A 19673-nucleotide genomic window follows, 5' to 3' on the forward strand; every position below is an offset into this window, starting at 1 on the left:
AATGGAGCCAATTACAGCTGGAAACACAGTCATTTAGTCCTGGGTAGGGGTGGAGGAGAGTCTTAAATGGAGAGAAAGGGATATCAAAGACAGGGCAGGAGTGGATGAGAAGAGACAGAGAGAAGGAAGGTGAGGTGAGAGAGGGGGAGGAGGGAGGTGGAACACAGCGAGAGAGTGAAGAATGAGAAATTAGAGACAAAGGGAGATGGGGGACGTCAGACAAGAGGAAGCAGGACTGAAAGAAATGAGGAGGGGTTGAAAAAGAAAGCACTGAAAAAAACGAGATTAGGGTTTGAAGAAAGACGAAGATAGAGGACGAGGAGAGAGCGAGGGAGTTGTTGGGGAAGGGAGGGGAAGGGAAGTGTAAGAAGTGGAGCTCCCAGTGGCTGCTCCGGTGGGATGGAGTGTTTATTTGGACTGAGAGCTCCTTCATGTAGCACTGCCAATTATCAGTGGAGGGTATGATGGCCTTGTTATGAATTCCTCCCTCTTTTCTTCTTTCTCTCTGTTCGCTTCCTGAACCCAGAGGCCCATGACAGACAGCACTGGGTAGGTCCCACCCACCCCCCACTACCACCACCCCTCCACACACACACACACACACACACTCACTCACACATACACACACACACCTCTATCTCTCCATTTCATTTCCAGGGTTCGTTTTTTCAAAGGGATCTTTGCCAATGACCTCACCACAATGTGCCAATCAGAACAGGACACTTGATAGCAAAACAAAGTCTGTCTCTTGAACTCGGAGGATCAAATGGTTTCGGAGCAGGATAAAGTCATTAGGGCCGCTATTTGTTTTACCACCAGTGCCGTTGGCTTCACAGGTGTGCCTCATGTGGCCTTTGACTCAGATTAGCCTAACCTGCTGAGCGGTCAAACTCAGACTTAATAGGATTTCTTCTCCATTGAAACAGTGTATCGTTCCATCACAAACTCATTTAGGTGCTAAAATATTTATCCTCGATGATCGCTCATTCGCTAATGCTGCATTCGGTCGTCTCCCCTCTGCCATTTGAAATTCGAATCCTCTAAGCTGTTTTGACATCTCTGTCAACAAGACGTTCTACTTTATGTTAATAAATACAAGGGATGATGGATGAAGGCTTGGATGGATGGACAAACGGAAAGTTTCAATGGGTGGATACAGGAAGGTATTGCTGGCAAAGCAGCTGTCTACTGAGGCTGAAAATCCCAATGTCCTCAATGGAGGATCATGAACCATGAAGCCTGTCTAGTCTCTCCTTAATCCAAATGTAACACAACCAACTCACAGATCTCTGATCCCATTCCCAACCAACTTTTACATGTCCCATTTGCATAGGCGGCCTAGTGCGTGCGTTTTGGCACGGGGATTTCGAACTGTACGCCCTATCAGATCCTCTCCTTGATAAACTTAGGCCAACATCTGGGACAGTAATTAGGAATAATCCATTCCATGTCTTTCCAGCAAGAGAGAGAGAGAGAGAGAGAGAGAGAGAGAGAGAGGAGTGCTGCGGTGCTTGGAACAGCTTCAGGTTGCTCAATGCTAACTGGGCCGGACCGACAGACATGATTTCTGTGGACTGTGTAGACTTTGTGTCTGACTTAAGAGAGAGGAGAGTGGAGTGAGGTAGACTATGGGCAGTTGAGAAAGGGTGGGGTGGGGGGGAGTGACTTCCCATTTCAAAAGCATGATCCAAGGCTGTTGGCAGGAAGAAAAGGGTGTAATTCACCATTGCTTAAATGAAATGTAGCATAAACTGATGGTTTCACCTTCACCTACTGTATGCATTGTTTCCCGTGCCAGCGAGCATGAAATCATGGCTGGGTGGGACGAATTTGCACTGTGCAAAGAACTACTGTATGAAAAATATACCAGGTAGACTGACTAGAGGTCTGGAAAAAGCATGGAGAGTAGTAATGGAAAAAAGCATGGTGAATGTAGTATGTCTACATCATAAATCATAAATAGACACACAAAGTTATGCCAGTTTTACTCCACCCTCTAAGACGAAATGGTTTGTAGTCATGTCAGTCGGTCTGCCATCTGACATAAAGTATGTCACTTGATAAGTCTTTCCACAAATAAACAAATGAACCAAAAGATCATGCCAAACAACATAGCTTTTAGTTTTGATGGGTTTTGTGTTTGTTTGTTGTTGTTTTTTTTACTATTACTATATGGTCATATGACACACCAGTTTTATATAACAATTTATAATGCAGCGGTCATTTTTGACCAGGAACACAAAACTAGTAAACATAAAACGAACACAATAGGAGGGTTAAATCATCAAGCAACTGACCTATGACTGATTTGCTCTGATTTGGCCCCAAACATGCTGAAACCACAAGACCAGTTCTTGAACACAAGAATGCTTGCTGTATTTGATTGGCCACATCCGAGACCATAGCTCAACATAACTAAAGCCTTGTGGGAAAAACAGAAGGATGGAAAACTGGAAAAATAAATGTACTATACTGTATATCCCCAAAGTCAATGGCTTCAGTTTTTTAAATAAATAGTGGTCATTTGAGATATTCTTTATGCACTTTGACAGTATAGATATTGATATAATAATGAAACATTGATACATACATGGATACAGGGAGCTGTGGCACAAGCGTCTGTATCACTTTCCAAGTGCTTATATATGATCAAACATCAATACATTCAATAATACATTAATAATATGATAATAATATGTTATATAGTGTATTATAAAGAGATTCACAATGATCATATTTGTAGGTCTATAACATTTTTCTTGGTGGTTATACAGTCTGAGATTAATACCTCCACATCCACATATTCTTCATTTGTATTTCATTATCTAGACATCCAAGCAAATTGCTACAAATTATTGCGAAATTATGATGAATGATTGGAACACCGAGACAAATTATAAAGACATTTGGAGCATTTATATCACAATCACACTGCACAAATATCAGGGTGAAGGAAGTGAGCTGATTTTTAAGTACTTTTTATTAGGTCTAGATTACATTTCTCATCTATGCCAACTATGATTCATATATATTTTGCACAAATCCCCAGCTGATGAATCCCTTTTTTTGAGTCTTTTTTCTACAAACCACACAAATTAGCTACACAAGAATCTTACCCCACTCTCTGCTCATTGATTTGACTGTCTTCTAACGACTCAACTGGCCCACTTTCAATTACAGGAAATGGAGGCTTTAAACACTATCTGACAGCCAGTTCAAATATGATTTATCCATTAAAGCGCACCGTCAAAGACTGTAGCCCCGAGCGTCCGGTTTCCGCACTGCAGATGCCTGTCATATCTGGGAACCCTTCACAGACACACTTGGCCTTTGTGCGGTGTGAGCTGAGAGATGGTCATTTATCACTGTCTGTACCTCTAAGTGGACAGCAAGCCGACAAGCTTCTGTTGCTAACTGCTGCAATCCTTGGATGGTCTGATTTATACAGTATTTCTCAGGGTCACTTCGATGGAATATAGAAAATGTCTGAATGTCATATATTATTGGGCCTCACGTGGAGTAAACACCCAGGACAGCTTATTCAATGGTGGAGACTGCAGTGCAGGAAACAGCTAGTTTTTTTTTTTTTTTGGGGGGGGGGGCAGACAAATGTATTGAGCCGCATGGACTCATAATTTGTTTAGAAGAATGACTGCTTGGATCGAACACAGTGTATCATTTAGACTTGATGTATCAGATAATCTCATGGTGCAGACTGTAGGTCAGCGCAAATGACCACATCGCTCACAGAACTGTTAACTCACATCCATTTGCACTCACAAACACATATACATACACACAGACACGCATAGACACACACAGACACGGTGAAAAAATGAGGCAGATATACACTGACCCCCCCCCCCCACACACACACACACACACATACATGTGCACATACTTATGAATACACTTACACACATGAAATTTGAATCACAAGCCTTATTGTGAATACAAATATATGGAAAGGTCCACACCTGTCTTAGTCATTGCAAACACTTACTATCAGTGGGAAGCTACATCGTCCACAGTCCCTGCAGGTTTTTCTCGACCCGGGAACTGACATTATTTGCCAGGTTCACATTGGAGAACCGTGGACAGTTTGTCCCTGGGTACATTAACATTAGTTTTCTCTAATGCCACAGCGTCGTTATGTAAACACATTGCACATGTCTGCTCCATAAATCAGCACAGACAATATCTGGCGTGGAGAATTTGTCTAACACGGCGCAAAAACAAACAGATCCATGTAGCTGTTGGGCCCATACATCGATTCGCTGTGCTTCTTTAAGAAAGGGGGATTTATGGTTGAGTGCGGGCTCTTTGGGAGGATCTGGCTAATTCCCCTTAGGAAGGGAAGATACAGTCAGGCAGAGTAGCATAGAGAATCAGCACCAGGTTCACCGGGAGCAAGGGGGGGCCCCAGAGGCCGGACCCCGGTCTACAGCGCACGTTATTTATTAGGGCAGGAAAAAAGCTGTTTCTGGGCTGTTGCTCTTGAGCAGGAGCCCGAGTGGATCCAGTTCTGTTGTCGTTGAAGGGAACAGGGCGCATTTTTCAAAGCTTCCTTCAGAGAATCCGACTGAGTGTCTCTCGCTCTCTCTCTTTCTCTCTCTCTCTCTCTCCTTATACATGTTCTCTCTCTTTCTCCCCCACTCTCCATTCCTGTACCCATCTCTGGAACAACATGTCCTATCCCACCCCACTGGTATCTTTAGTGACCTGAACATATACAGTCTGTATGTTACTGAAAGCATTAAGGCAGCAGGTGGAAAAATATGCATCTGTGCACATCAAACACAACCTACGTTTGCAGAATCCCGATCTTCCTTGCCTTCTCTTTTCTCTACATTTGCCATTACACCATATCACACCTCAATGTCAGGACATGGTGCAATGTTTGCATGTGCAGCACAGGAGGTTCTTCCCAGCTAATATTAGCAGTGGGCGCCGATAAGCAGCAGGAGGCTGATAGTGTCGTCAGGGCTAGTGGAAGGCCAGTGAGGTATAAGACCTCCAGAGGGTGATCATTGCTCACACACACATACACACACACACCTCCTTCATCATGCTGATGAAACTAGCCTGCGTGCTGCTCTTGGTGGCGTACGGTGAGTCGGTGAAATGATCACACAGACCCTGGTACGTTGCCAGCCACAAACCTGCCATCTCTGCCCAGTGCTGTATGCCAGATCAAGATTATGCGGGGACCTTTGTCTTTGATGGCTTTGAGGAAAAATGATTAGATAAGATGATCAACCTTTTGTTTTGGATTTTATCTTTCGCTTACAAGAATTGTGTGAATCTGGGTTGCCCTCGATTACAAATGAATTTGTTGGGGTTGAAATTCCGCTGCCACATTTTCCACTCTCTGGACTCCAAACTCAATGACCCATAACTGATACATAACTGATACAGACACTAACCCGAGGCTGTTTTGCACTCCCTCTGCTCTCTGTCCTAGCTTATGGATGTGGCACTCCCACCTACGAACCCAATACCAGCAGGGTGGTGAATGGAGAGGATGCTCGTGCCCACAGCTGGCCTTGGCAGGTGAGCTGGACTCGTAATGTTACTGATGACTAAATAAGGTGTTACATCCAATAATATGTGGTTACACTATATATTGTGGTGTATACTGTATGTTGTACATATGACCATAAAACAAGCGGTGAAACACTAATTATCTGAACGTTGAGACAAAATGTTTGTACTAATCTAGCATAACCTTAACACTGAACCCAATCTTTACCCCAACACTGATCTTTATCCTAACTCTAACCCAAACTCTGGTTTATTACTCCTGTAAGTATACAGTGCTAATGTGCTTCTATTATTCCCTGTTCCTCAGTCTAGCACTGTATATTATATTGTACTTTACAGTTTAGGTACAATGTAACAAGGACACAGCGCTGTAAAATGTGACCATATGTTCTTCTCTTTCTGCCCCTGGCTTCCCCAGATCTCCCTGCAGTTCAAGCATGGCAGCCGCTACCACCACACATGTGGGGGCACTCTAATCGCCCCTCGCTGGATCCTGACGGCCGGCCACTGCATCTTGTAAGCCTCTCTGTTTTCCTTACTGCGGCCTGGAGGCAAAATCCCCCTGTCCTGCTGCCACTTCATGCCTCACGGTTCACTGGTGTTTGCGGTGTAATTAAAGAGTATACATGATGTCATAGTGCAAGGCAACTGAGCTATCTTTACTGCCTCAGGCACTAAGAGAGATGACGGATTCGATACACTTTCTGACAAAAAAAAAAAGGATAGCTCTTAATGCCTCGCGATTTGATAACTTGTAACCGAGCGATCACAGCTGTGTTGTCCTTTTTCTCTTTTAGCCCTGGGGATGTGTACCGTGTGGTGCTGGGGGAGCATGACCTGAGTGTGCAGGAGGGCACGGAGCAGATCAGAGACGTGCTGCGCATTGTTAGCCACCCCAACTGGAACATCAACTGTGTGGCCTGCGGGTTGGTGTACTCCTTACATCCAGTATTATGTTGGCTTAAGCCCGATTTATGCTATGAAACAGACAGATGTTTCATACGTTGATTCATCTGCATCCATATGCTTGAAATGAATGCGCAAAGTACAGGCAGAGGCCAGACAGAGGCTTCCGTCCATATCAGTATCCATTTTAAACATTAACAGTGTGTCCATGAGAGGACCAGGCGGGGGTGATACATGTCACCGATTTTGATGAAACTTGGCCAGTTTGAAGGGTCCACCTAAAAACTCAAAAAGCCAAAATTGTACAAATTTGAAACCCAGGGGGAGTTACGAACCCCTCCTTGATTTATGCCAAAAAATCTCAAAAAAAGGCCCACAATTGCATAAAATGTTGACAGTAACAATCCATGCCATCAAAGGTGCATCCAAGGTTCGTTTAAAACTTGAGTTAGAAGGCGTAAGGTGTGACTGGTGTCAGCCCAGGACTGCATGTATCCACTATTTCACATGCCTTTTGGCGAATACCCAAAAAATAGCAATATTCAGACCTTGAATCCAGAATGTGAATATTGAATATTCAGACCTTGAATATTCAGATCCAGATCTCCGATGAGCAACCTCCTTTTTTCAAAATTCTTTCTGCACATGAAAGGGCCATCTGTGGACTTTATAAATCAAAAGCTCTGCCTTTTATTATTTTTGTCGCTGTAACCGCCTAAATAGTGTGATCCAGACAGTGATTTCAAATACATATCTACTTCAATGATTGGTTGAAACATAATGTTTAGGTCATTTATGGTTGACAAATGGAGATATATTATCAATCATGTCTACTGATCAAATCCAAGCTAGATTTAATGTCCTGAGTGCCTGAGTAGCTCAAAATGACATCATTGGGTGACATACACCAGTATACTCATAGGTTCAATATTTGCAAATGTGATATCTTCAACATATCTCAGGGCTAGAAACAGTCACTTGGATTCAAATAATAACTTTTAACATTTTGGTAGCCAAAGGTCAAAGGTCAAGGTCACTGTGACCTTATATATATCACTTTGTGGTGAATAACTTCAATAAATCCCTGACATAATTTCATATGTGATAAAAAATATTCACTTTGACTCACAGATAACAAATATTTGAATTTGGTGGTCAAAGGTCGAGGTCAAGGACCTTGCATTCTTGAGAAAATTATATATCATAAATGCCTGTAGGGATGTTTTTTAATTTGGTACAAATATTCACTTGCACTTACTTTGTCTTCGTCATTCATCGGTGACCTCCAGAAGGCTCAACCGTGGTATCTGGCATCTCAGACCTAGCTGCCTCCACACTCATGATAGGTTGTCTACCAACCAATACCAACACCAACTGTAAGCTCTTGATGTGGGCACCCACAAATACCTACACATTCTTCAGTCAATCCTCTTCATTGCTGTGGCGGTTTATTATCTAATCATTAACATAACCAGTCAAACCGCAAGCCTTTGATGCAGACACCAACAAATACCAACAAATATTTAGATACCAACTACCAACCACAAATTCACAAATTCTTCAGTCATTCCTCTTTGTTGCTATGGTCATTTATTATTCGATCAGCAACATACCAACATACCAAGCCATATTATAAATTCTCCAGTCATTCCTTTTCATTACTGTGGACACTTATGATCTGATCAACAACATACACAGCCAACACGCAAGCCCTTGATGTACAGTAGGCACCAACAACTACCACTCCAGAAACACAGCAGCAGCATCTCAGAGTCAATTCAGGTTACAACATGACCCCAAATAGCATGTGAGTGCCATAGCCATTGACTTGCCTTCTCAGCAGCCTCAGATAACTGTTACAACTCCTTTCAGTGACCGTCCTCAAAAAAAGTCTAACAGAAGTTTTGTGGCTGATTATATTTGGGTGGTGAAAGGTCAATATTACTGTGACCTCACAAAAAAAACCATAATATCCTGGAAACACAGAGTATTGTTATTATTGTTATTATCACATGATAATAACATTGTTATTTTTCATGTGATAAATGGTTTTAACATGGGAAAATATAGCTTGGCATTGCTCCATTAGCACTGTTCCATTAGCCCAATACAGCAAACAGCAGACAGTCATATGGCATGCAATGGAAACAGATGTACTAGGTACAAGTAATGTACATTATCGTGTCTTCAATGTTTCAGACATATTTCCTTGTGGGACCCTAACATGAAGCTAGGCGGTTATACCATGTCAGAGTCTCTGCTTTAAAACAACTTGTACTAATTCTGTAAGCAGGGTCTACAGACATGTTTTGTTTTTACGATGGACGGACATTGAGATACAGTAGGCTACAAAACAAGAAAAGCCCAGGAGTACTGACTGACTTGCTGTATACGAACATTTAATACCCAAAGTAACCATCATGTCCTTGTAAAAATCTCCATTTTGGATGTCCACATAGATCCAAATAAATCAGCATTCTCTTTAGAAGGTTTTTAAAAAAATATCTCTGTGTGGGCTAAAACACTGTTTACGTGTGGACGAAAGACCCAAACACAAAATTTCTGGGTATGTGTGTACAGGGCTTACGTTGTGCTAAATTTAAAATAACTCCCTCAAGGTGTTTCCAGGATATTGTGTTCAAGGTGTAAAAATACAGTAGGCCCATGTTGTTGTTTTTTGAGAGGTCACAATAACACTGAACTTTGACCACTCAAATCTTATCAGTTCATCTTTGAGTGCAAGTGACTGTGTGTGCCGAATTTGAAAGGGAAAAAAAAACAACTTCCTACAGGCATTCCTCACAAGAATGTGAGATCACAATGACCTTTGACCATCAAATTCAAATGAATTCAGACTGAGGTACTGCACACACAGAGACGAGAATGGTATGTATAATCTTATCTAATGGCAGAGCCAGTGAGTAAGATCATTTCCCAAAATGTTGGCGTGTTCCTTTAACACTTGGTTAGTCAAGTCAAGTCAAGTCAGATTTATTTTTAAAGTGCATTTAACATGCACATAGTGCAATCCAAAGCGCTCCACAAACAAGACACATAACAACAAGACAAAAGATGCCGGATGGAGCGGCATAGTCGCCAGCGTACCCATGACATCAAGACATGACAAATACATTTAAAAAATAACAAATACAAAAAATGCCGGACGGAGCGGCGTAGTCGCCAGCGTACCCGTGACACCAAGACATACAAGACAGACAACAAAACAAATAAACAAATAAAAAAGAAAATATATTATAAGGGGAAAAGTGATGTTAAAATTAGTCCAATTTCCAAACCAGCTGAAAATGTCCAAGGGCAATGATTATCCGTGAAAACTGCGCACAGAGCTGTGTCTTCACAACCGATGCAATGCCAACAAAGTTCTTTAGCAACTGACCAACCCGGTGAATTCACTGGCAGTCTGGAGATAACGTTAACGTTAGAAGCTAGGCCTGCTAGACTGCAGTCTGGAGATAATGGAAGCACAGTCCAAAGTACTGAGCGATCGTGTAGATCCGCAATTCGGTGGACTTAACAGCGACCGTTTGTTGCTCCGTGAGATTGCAGCTCTTCACCGTTAACGTTAGTCTGCAGTTGGCAAGGCAGCTCGCAGATCAGCAACAGCTCGGCGGCCACGGTAGATCTTTCGCAGAGTAGCTAGCCTAGGTCCAGCTGTCCCGAGAGATCCCCTCGACCAGACAGTGAAGTTCACTGTTCACGGATGGATGGAAGGATGTCAGAGGCCCAGTTAGTCTGCAGTTGGCATGGCAGCTCGCAGGTCAGCAACAGCTCGGCGGCCACGGCAGATCTTTCGCAGAGTAGCCTAGGTCCCGAGAGATCCCCTCGACCAGACAGTGAAGTGCTGCACCGCTCACGGATAGATGGAAGGATGTCCGATGCCCAGCTAGGGCAAAAGCTAGCCATAGCAAGCTCCCAATGGACAAATGTCAACGACATCAGCTGACTTAGAAGTAAAAAGGACTAGCTGCTAAGAATAACACAAAAACTATCAAAAATAGCGTAAATAAATAGGGAAAACATTTAACTAGACAAACCAATACAAAAAATAAACATGACATTACATAAAATTACGAACATTACATAAAAACAAACAAAAACATGATGCCAGACGGAGCGGCGTGTCTCGCCAGCGTCCCCGTAACCTAGCAACGTTAGGAGGACAAGTGGCTAGGGAGAGAGTGTAGCTAGTTTCGGAAAGGCCCTTTCATGTGCAGGCAGAAAAGGTTTCGTTTTCCGGACATTTTGATGATATGCCGGTCAAATATCCTATTATCCCTTCTTAATTAGTCAAAATGAGGAAAACTGGAGACATGCAGGCTATGTAGCTTAAAGAATGACATAATCAGGCTGTATAGAATGCAACATGTTCATTAGCCTAACTTAAACATGCCTAACAAGATCTAGCCAGTATCTTTTCATGGACAGCAAGAGTCCGCTTCGTTTGTTGTTTTAAAAAGGCTACATTGTTTGTTGCTGCTACCCACGTTACAGTCAGAGTGCGAATTACCCCACCATAATTGGGGGGTACTGCTCCTTCACTTCTTCTATGACCATCATGGTCCACTACCATCAATCCCCACCGTGATCACCAAGTGCAACATGTGTTATGCAACACACACAAGGTCTACACATGCGACAAACTGATAATCAGTACTAGGCTACAGAATATCTCATCGTTCTTATATAACCTGTCGTCTCCCTGCGGCCTGCTCACGGCTTTCATCCTGTGCCTCTCCTGTCTGCTGAGCACCCCTTTCCTTAACATATGAACAGTGTATAAAACCTAACTGCACCTACACTTTTAATGTAATTGTTTGTAGATCTTAGTGTTTATTTCCTGCTTACTCTTTTAGCACCAACAAGTGCCAGATGTCTGTGTGCCCTTTCCTTCTCCTCATAGTGTCTCTTTGAATAAAATTTAATTAAGATAGTATCAGGGTTCTCAGATTAAACTACATTTATTGAGCTAAAAATATGAAATAATAGAATATAAAAACAATACCAACCAATTAAAAACAAACTCAAATACTAGCACATACTATTTAGCCTAGGCTACTTGGGTCTTTTTATGTTTCCACAGGTTTCACTGATGTTATGTAGCCTAGGCTTAGCTACACCAGACCCTCTTGTGCATAGGCCTACCGGTAATATAAAAACACAGGATCTGTGCCAAACTAATTTCAAAAGGGCACAATAATTTATTCAAGATAAAATGAGAATAATCATAGGCTATGGAGTTCATCTCCTTGGAAATGACAATCGATTTTATCCCACCACAATGTAAAGCTTGATTTAAATAGAGAACTAGTCTATCTTCCTAACTAACCTTGGTAACTAACCAAGGTCCACTTTACTAGCCTCAGTGGGTAAGTAGCCAGTAATTTAATGTATGAAGACGTGACATGAGCTATAAAAGAACAAAACACGTTTATAAATTAAGGTGGTAAAATAACACATTTTCAACAAGCTAGACGTCAGCTAGCAACTTACATTTACCCATGCACGTCAGCAGCAAACCGAATTTAGCCTACTAGAGGAATTTACCTAGCGTTTTGTCATTCAATGTTGACGCTTGCTTGTGAAGTTTAAGTCGTTCTCTGTCTCAGTTGCTTCTAGCGCCACGGTGGTAGCCTACGGTGGTAGCCTACACCCGACACTTCTGCTTTTTATCTGGTGGTGGTGGAGTTGACCGAACATCTGAGGCTTCAGACGTTACCAATTTATCATCATCCATCGCGTCTGGCCTCTGAAAAAACTAGTCTGCCTGGGCCTGGCCATGTTTGAACCGCCTCACTCATTTGCTCGTTGTTTAACATGGACGTTTTAAGCGTGCGTTTCCTATTTGAAATGCAGCATAGGCTATGCGTGTTGCTTAATAGCTTAATTTTCAAACGGTAGAGCCTGTTCATTTAAAAACATAGCCTGGGGACGTATAATATAGTCTTACATATTAAGGCTTATTCTCAAATTCAGATTGCGTCAGGGGACGGGATTATTAGCCAATTTCAATCGGACAATTTGACCAGAGATTTAATTTTGTCGGACATTTCATTTTTTTTTCCGGTCAATGTCCAGTAATTAACGGAAACCCTGATCTGTACATATGTAGGCCCTATGCTATGGCCTTATAAACAGCGAATCTGTGCTCAAAAGAGTTCAAAGAATCCGCACATATTTAGGCTACTGTGGTAAACGTCAATCGAGGGTGCAGTGATGACGGATCAACATCGGAGTTTGGCATTTAGCCTACTCAATGAAGTTATAGTAGGCTAATGTTAATTGGCAGAAAGATGGTTTGCTACATCTATACGACAGTAAACTTCAGCTAGCTAGAGACAGTTACAACTAGTTAAGCAAGGAGATGGTTAACGTTATGTTTGAATTAGGGCTGCCATGTTAATCGCGATGCAGCAAGGACCAAGCATACGCGTTTATTTTTTAGAACCTGATTGACGCAAAGTGCTCAAAAAACACACCCTTTCTTCTTTGTTACATTGCTTCGGAACTGTTCATCGCAGCGAGATGAAACCTTTAATGCGTGACAGAGCAGAAGTGGGGCTTTCCAAGGAGACTACGCACTTGTCTGGACGATCAAGTATGGAAAAGAAATTGCATCATATTTACAGTCTGCGTTCACCTGCACACCCATTACTCTCGTTTGAATTACTTGCGAACCCATGATCGCATAGATATGGCAAGCATATCAGATGAAAGAGGAGACACAGGGCTATCCATTGATACCATTATAAAAACACACGAAGTGACGGCAAAATAATAACGTCATGTACACAAACCAACGGTGCACACCCATTACTCTCGTTTGAATTACTCACGGACCTGTGATCGGATAGATATGCCACGCATGTCAGATGAAAGAGGAGACACAAAGCTATCATTTGATACCAAGTGCATCCTTCTGGGTTATAGAACAGACAAAGTTACAGCAAAATAATAACTTCATATAGCTGGACTTACCCCACGTTTTTGTCTGTTTTGTGGCAAAGCATGTTTATAATCCAACGCTATCGTGTGTTTCTCTATGGCAAAGCATGTTCATAATCCGGTTTTGAGATCCTAGAAAATTCCTGCATGCCATCCAATTCAAGGCTCACATTGCATCCCAATTTGTTCAACAAAGAAACCCCTTTTTTGCCTCTACTTTGTTCATGGCAATGCAGTAAAAAGTTGTTGTAGGGAATCATTATGAGTGCATAGCCTGCACCGTAGGCACACACAGGCTAACACGCAAACTCGGGTCAAGTCAGGTCAGATCAGTTCGTGTCACAGATATGGAGCGCAGAAAGGTCATTTTTCATCACTAAATAAAAAAATGCCATTTATTTCTGTAAGGCGCACACCACATATGTCTGTAAATTGCTCAGCCCCAGAGAATCCCTCCACCATGGCAATGATATTGCCAGATTCAGGACAGTCTGCTCTACACACATGTAAGTCGAGCTGCCAGCTTGCAGTGGTGAGATACATGTCAAAATATAAGAATTTTTATAATACGCTTTTTGTATTTTTATTATTTAACATAATAACCTAATGGTGATATAACATAATGGTGATAACACTTGTCGGTAGGGCCCCCTTGGATTTTTTGCTTGGGGCCCCCACAGACTCTAGAATCGCCTCTGTGTGCAGGAAGGATTTCGAAAAAAGGAGGTTGCTCATCACACCTTACGTCTTGTAACTCCAGTTTTAAACCAACCTTGGATGTACCTTTGATGGCATGGATTGTTACTTTGCTGTGTTTAAATCTGACAGCAGGAGGGATGTCAACATGTTATGCAATTTTGGGCCTTTTTTTTTAGTTTTTTTGGCCTAAAACAAGGAAGGGGTCCTAACTCCCCCAGGGTTGTTTCAAATTCTGTACTATTTTGGCTTTTTTTTTTGGAGTTTTTAGTTGGACCCTTCAAACTGGCCAAGTTTCATCAAAATCGGTGACGTAGCATATCACCCCCGCCTGGTCCTCTCATGGACACACTGTTTAGCATAAATGCCTCCTACTCAACAGCAGTGAGATTCTGATAAGTTGACATGTGTTTGTTTGTACAGTAATGATATGGCCCTGCTGAAGCTGGACAAGGCCCCCATCATGAATGAGAACATCCAGCCAGCCTGTCTGCCAGAGGCTGGGGAGATCCCTGCCCATGACGAGCAATGTTACATCTCTGGCTGGGGCAACCTCTACAGTAATACAGTATATTTCATATATTGATAGTAGTAATAGCACTGGCTTGTTTTTCTAACCTTTTTGAAAATGTGCTCACCTAAAATGACGAGCACTGTGTGTGTGTGAGTGTGTGTGTGGGGGGGGGGGGATTGGTGGGGGTGTAGGGGTGGGGTGGGCTAACGAGGTGTAGCACATCCACAGAGGAAGTGTCTGGTAATCTCTCTTCTCCCACTCGTCCAATTGGTCCTAGAGAAATAGATTAACAGAACTAGCACTCTGTGTTCTGTTAGTGGCATTTTGCTTGTATTGTGCCTCACTTATATTTTGACTCTCAACTGAATAAATGTAATGCTTGCCATTTTAAATAGGTTACAATGTTTAATTGTTTTGTGCCTTTAGCTCAGAGGAAGGTTCCAACAAATTAAAATTCATGGATTTGTTTCTGAGGGCACGCATAAAGTGATTAGAATACATGCCCTCCCCCCTGTTTTGTCAGCTGCTTTACATAAAAGCAATGTGAAACAAATGCATGCAAATGTGTGTAAAAGGCAATATGTCTGTGGTGTGTGTGTGTGTGTGTGTGTGTGTGTGTGTGTTCCAGCACACGGACCCATGCCTGATAAGCTGCAGCAGGCCCTGTTGCCAGTAGTTGAACACAGTGTCTGCAGCCGCAGTGACTGGTGGGGCATCAACGTGAAGCCCACTATGGTCTGTGCCGGCGGAGATGTCCAGTCTGGCTGCAATGTGAGTCCCCATAAATATGCCAAGCACCCATGGTTCTGATTTGAAGGAAACATGGTCACATTTTTTTGTCAGTTCCTGTATGTTATGTTACATTATTATGACCGCCGCGCAGCGAAGCGGCGGTCATATAGGTTTAGTCAGATTTTTTTTTTTTTTTTTTTTTCTTTTTCGCATGTCCAAATTTCCGTCAATGAGTCCCGGGACACTGAAAGACCGGGGTAGACGAAACTTGGTGGGCATGTAACCCCATATGGATAGCATGGAACCATCGTTTTTCGTTTTGATCTGTAGCCCCCCCGCTGGACTGCACCCCCCGAAAGGAGGGTAGGGCAGACACAGTTTTCTGTGAATATCTCGAGAACCGTAAGGTTTAGGAGGACCATTTTTTTTTTGTAAGTTGATCTCAAGGGGCCATGTCAACCCATTCCATAACAACTCATTTCATGTATAGCGCCACCTAGTTAAACACAAAAAAGTAAAAATGAGGTGTTGTAATCGCAGGTATCTGTGACCTAACATAGTCAAAACTGCACGAAATTGGAAGTGTAGGATCATTATGACACCCTCTGAATGCACGCCAAGTTTCGTGGAATTCCGTTCATGGGGGGCCACACAATAAATTAATTTATGTTACTATACACCAACTGGCCTGTAGGTGGCCGGAGACAGTTTTCTGTGAATATCTCGAGAACCGTAGGGCCTAGGAGGTCCACCTTTTTTTTGTATGTTGATCTCAAGGGGCCATGTCAACCCATCCTATTACCACTTATTTAATGTATAGCGCCACCTAGTTAAAAATTAAAAAGCAAAAATGTAGGTGTTTTCATCACAATATCTCTGGCTGACATGGTCAAAACTGCACGAAATTGAAAGTGTAGGATCATTATGACACCCTCCGAATGCATGCCAAGTTTTGTGTACTTTCGTTCATGGGGGGCCTTACAATAAAATAATTTATGTGTACATTTAGTGACGGACACCAACAGGGATTCCCGGGACACTGAAAGACCGGGGTACACAAAACTTGGTGGGCATGTACCCCCACATGGATAGCATGGAACCGTCATTTTTCGTTTTGATCTGTAGCCCCCCCGCTGGACTGGACCCCCTGAAAGGAGGGTAGGCCAGACACAGTTCTCTGTGAATATCTTGAGAACTGTAGGGCCTAGGATGACCATTTTTTTTCTGTATATTTGCCTCCAGGGGTCATGTTAACCCATTTCATGTGCACACATGTGCACAAACAGATACACACGCACACACACACATTCACAGTAATCATACGTATGACATATACTCACACAGTAGACATATGTACGCTTCCATGCACAGGCACATACGCAGGCACACACACAAGCACGCACACACACACACACACACACCCACACACATAACATAAACATAACACAAACAATCAAGAATTTCTCAGAATTATGAACAGGCAAGATGGAGGTGGGGTTGTATAAAATGAATTTTACATGTGAAATCTATGAACTAATCATGTTTTGGGACTTGTTGTCTAGCAGATACCAGTGAGAATTGAGTGTGGATAATGCAATTTAGTGAGACAGTTAGAATCATATAGGCCTTTCAGCGTGATTTCTTTTTGTGGAAAAAAATGTGCTGGACTGGGCGGCGGTCATATTTTGTACCGCTCTGCGGTACATCTAGTTGTGACTGTTATGGTGTGTCTGAGTAAATTTTTCTCTGGCATGCCTTCAGTGTGAATTAAAATGCCATGGTTTGAGGCGTTCTTCATAGTATATCATAGTATGTCTTCATAGTTCTTCATAGTATATCATAGTATGTCTTTTAAAATCTGAATTGTCATTTGCATATATCATAAAATGCCATGCCGTATCATGAGACTCATATTCCCTCTCTCTTTTTCTCTCTCTTTCTCTTTCTTTCGGGTCTCCCTACACCTCCTTCTCCTTTCAGGGGGATTCTGGCGGTCCTCTGAACTGCAAGGGGAAGGATGGGAAGTGGTACATCCAGGGAGTGACCAGCTTTGTGTCCTCCCGCACCTGCAACGAGGTGAAAAAGCCAACAGTGTTCACCCGCACGTCCGCCTTCACCGACTGGCTCAGCGATGTGAGTGCACACACTGTCATATTGACAGATTTTGTATCTATTTATCTATCTATCTATCTATCAAGCTATCTAGCTATCTAGCTAGCTATCTATTACGCAAGTAGTACCTATTGCTGCACTAACATGTCCTAATTACACTGTGCCTTGATTGCTTTCGATAAAAGTGTCAGCTAAATAAATGACTAAATGTAGAAATGTAAATCTATCTATCTATCTATCTATCTACTATCTATCTATCTATCTATCTATCTATCTATCTATCTATCTATCACACTTATCAGCCCTCATCACAGACACCAACCCCACAGCCTCTGGCCAGCTTACTGAGCTCAGCTGGATCAGTGTTTACAGTAAAGAGGATAAAAACTGTCTTTTTATTATGTTCTCTATGTTGGTTCTGTCTGCCAGATACCACATGCTGAGCTGAACTGAGGCTTCAGTTTTTCTTGTTGAGTTGTGATCAGCGATCACACACCATGAAATGCTCTCTCACAGTTTGCTCTTTCGTTTCAGGTCATGCTGAATTATTAAGCATCGATGGGAGATTGCCCCAGCAGCTCACAAGACAACAAAGTGGCAGAAGTGCAATAAAACAGTACTGACCAAGTCAAATATGAGTTTGATTCATAACTTTTCTAAATCAGTTTACAGTTTTTCTCAGTCGCTTTGGTGCTATTCTCACATCACTATTAACATTTACACAGCAGTTAGTGCATTTCTCAAAACAATTAGTGCAAACTGCAAAACCTAGTGGATGACCTGAAAAAGCACGTCACTTGCTCAAAATGGATAGTCCATTCCTCAAAAGCAGGTATTCATGTCAATGAAACTGTCAGTGTCATCAAAATGAGAAGTCTTGACACCATTGTTTATGAACAAGATAGTCAAATGGCTTTGTCATGTTTTCATTATGACAGTTCTCTCAGTGTTTTCCAATGCAAAAAAAGGTCAGAACTCAGTGACACTACCTGAACATGCTCAAGACAGCACTATACAGTACTTGTACAGCCATTTGAAAACTACAGTCAAGTTACACATTGCTGTAGTTAGGGGAGTAAGTGAGTACAAGACACTGAATACGTACATTTTTACTGTATGCTCTTTGCAATTCTACAGCATTGTGATAGAATTTGATAACTAGTTCACCAATTTTGTATGTAATGACTCAAGCAATGAAATGAAGACTATTAGTTTTATTGGGAACGACTATTCAGTATCCATAAGTATGGTTCATTTTGACTGACATGACATAAGCAAATGATAATGTTAAAAAACAGCAGAGAATTGTATGAAAGCAACTGATACATGTCCAAAAGCATTTGCAATTTGTTCAGAGGAAGGAGAAATTGCTACTACAGTATGATGTGCACAAATTACTAAATGTTGTGGAGGTTGAACTAATAGTTATGAGAATTTTAATTCTGATCTGAAAAAAGCACAAAAGCGACTGAGAAAAACTGTAATCACACAAAAGTGGAAAATGAATCTGCGCCACATATGTTTTAGGCTCGGTTTTATTATTTGGCCAAAAGTTAGTGGAGCTTTTTAGTTTGATCAAAATGAGAAGTCAGGACTTTTATGAGTCTTTAGTATGTTGGCTGACATTGATCTGGCCAGCCAGTCAAACTTATGAAAAATAATTAAAAAGCCTTTCTGTGCTCCGCAACTGCACAGAGTAGCAGTCCTGGGAAAGCTTATATTAACTTGATGTCTTAGTCAATTTGAACTGCAGTGACAAAACAACCTTTGGAGGGCTTTTCAAACGTCCTTGTGTGTGAGACCAGGAGACCATATTTGACAGAACTCTGGCATGCTAGGGTTCACCGCGTCCCTGTTGTACAGTCAGTACTATTTGAAAAACACTGATGTTTTTTCCCAATTTCTAATCTTTCAATCAACATGATGCAAATGGACTGTTTGTTTGCCAACCTGGTTGAGATTTCAGTCAGTGAACTTCTGATTATAGATATTGCACTCCTTACCATGTACACTCTCCCAAAACTGTGAAATTTGATACTGTAATTTTAGAAGGAAGTGGATATTATTTTCATTAAAAATATAAGTATCGTTCCTTGAAAATGACAGGATAACATTAAATAATTATGGTAATAATTTGTGGATTTCATGTGATGAGCTCATAGCTACATGTTGACTTCATACCAACAAGGCTGAGAAAAACATCAGG

At 41.9% G+C, this 19673-nt stretch overlaps 1 protein-coding gene across 1 annotated transcript; it reads left to right on the plus strand.

Moving 5' to 3' along the window:
- The first annotated feature begins 5068 nt into the window (after positions 1-5068).
- LOC143113138 (chymotrypsin-like elastase family member 3B) lies at positions 5069-17920 on the plus strand. The gene is made up of 8 exons (XM_076275405.1): positions 5069-5111; positions 5465-5553; positions 5963-6060; positions 6342-6470; positions 14533-14669; positions 15252-15394; positions 17336-17521; positions 17897-17920. The coding sequence occupies exons 1-8, from the start codon at positions 5069-5071 to the stop codon at positions 17918-17920; spliced, it is 849 nt and encodes a 282-aa protein (XP_076131520.1).
- Positions 17921-19673: the final 1753 nt, after the last annotated feature.

This window comes from Alosa pseudoharengus, unplaced genomic scaffold (assembly GCF_046254945.1).
Source record: "Alosa pseudoharengus isolate Yale_2024_CS ecotype anadromous, Long Island Sound unplaced genomic scaffold, YU_APseudo_1.1 YU_APseudo_1.1_scf_11, whole genome shotgun sequence".
Taxonomy (NCBI): domain Eukaryota; kingdom Metazoa; phylum Chordata; class Actinopteri; order Clupeiformes; family Clupeidae; genus Alosa; species Alosa pseudoharengus.

Coding starts and splice junctions, on each gene's coding strand:
- LOC143113138 (XM_076275405.1), top strand. CDS start 5,069: ATGCTGATGAAACTAGCCTGCGTGCTGCTCTTGGTGGCGTACG. Junction 6,471..14,532: donor ATCAACTGTGTGGCCTGCGG/GTTGGTGTACTC, acceptor TTGTTTGTACAG/TAATGATATGGCCCTGCTGA. Junction 14,670..15,251: donor TGGCTGGGGCAACCTCTACA/GTAATACAGTAT, acceptor TGTGTGTTCCAG/CACACGGACCCATGCCTGAT.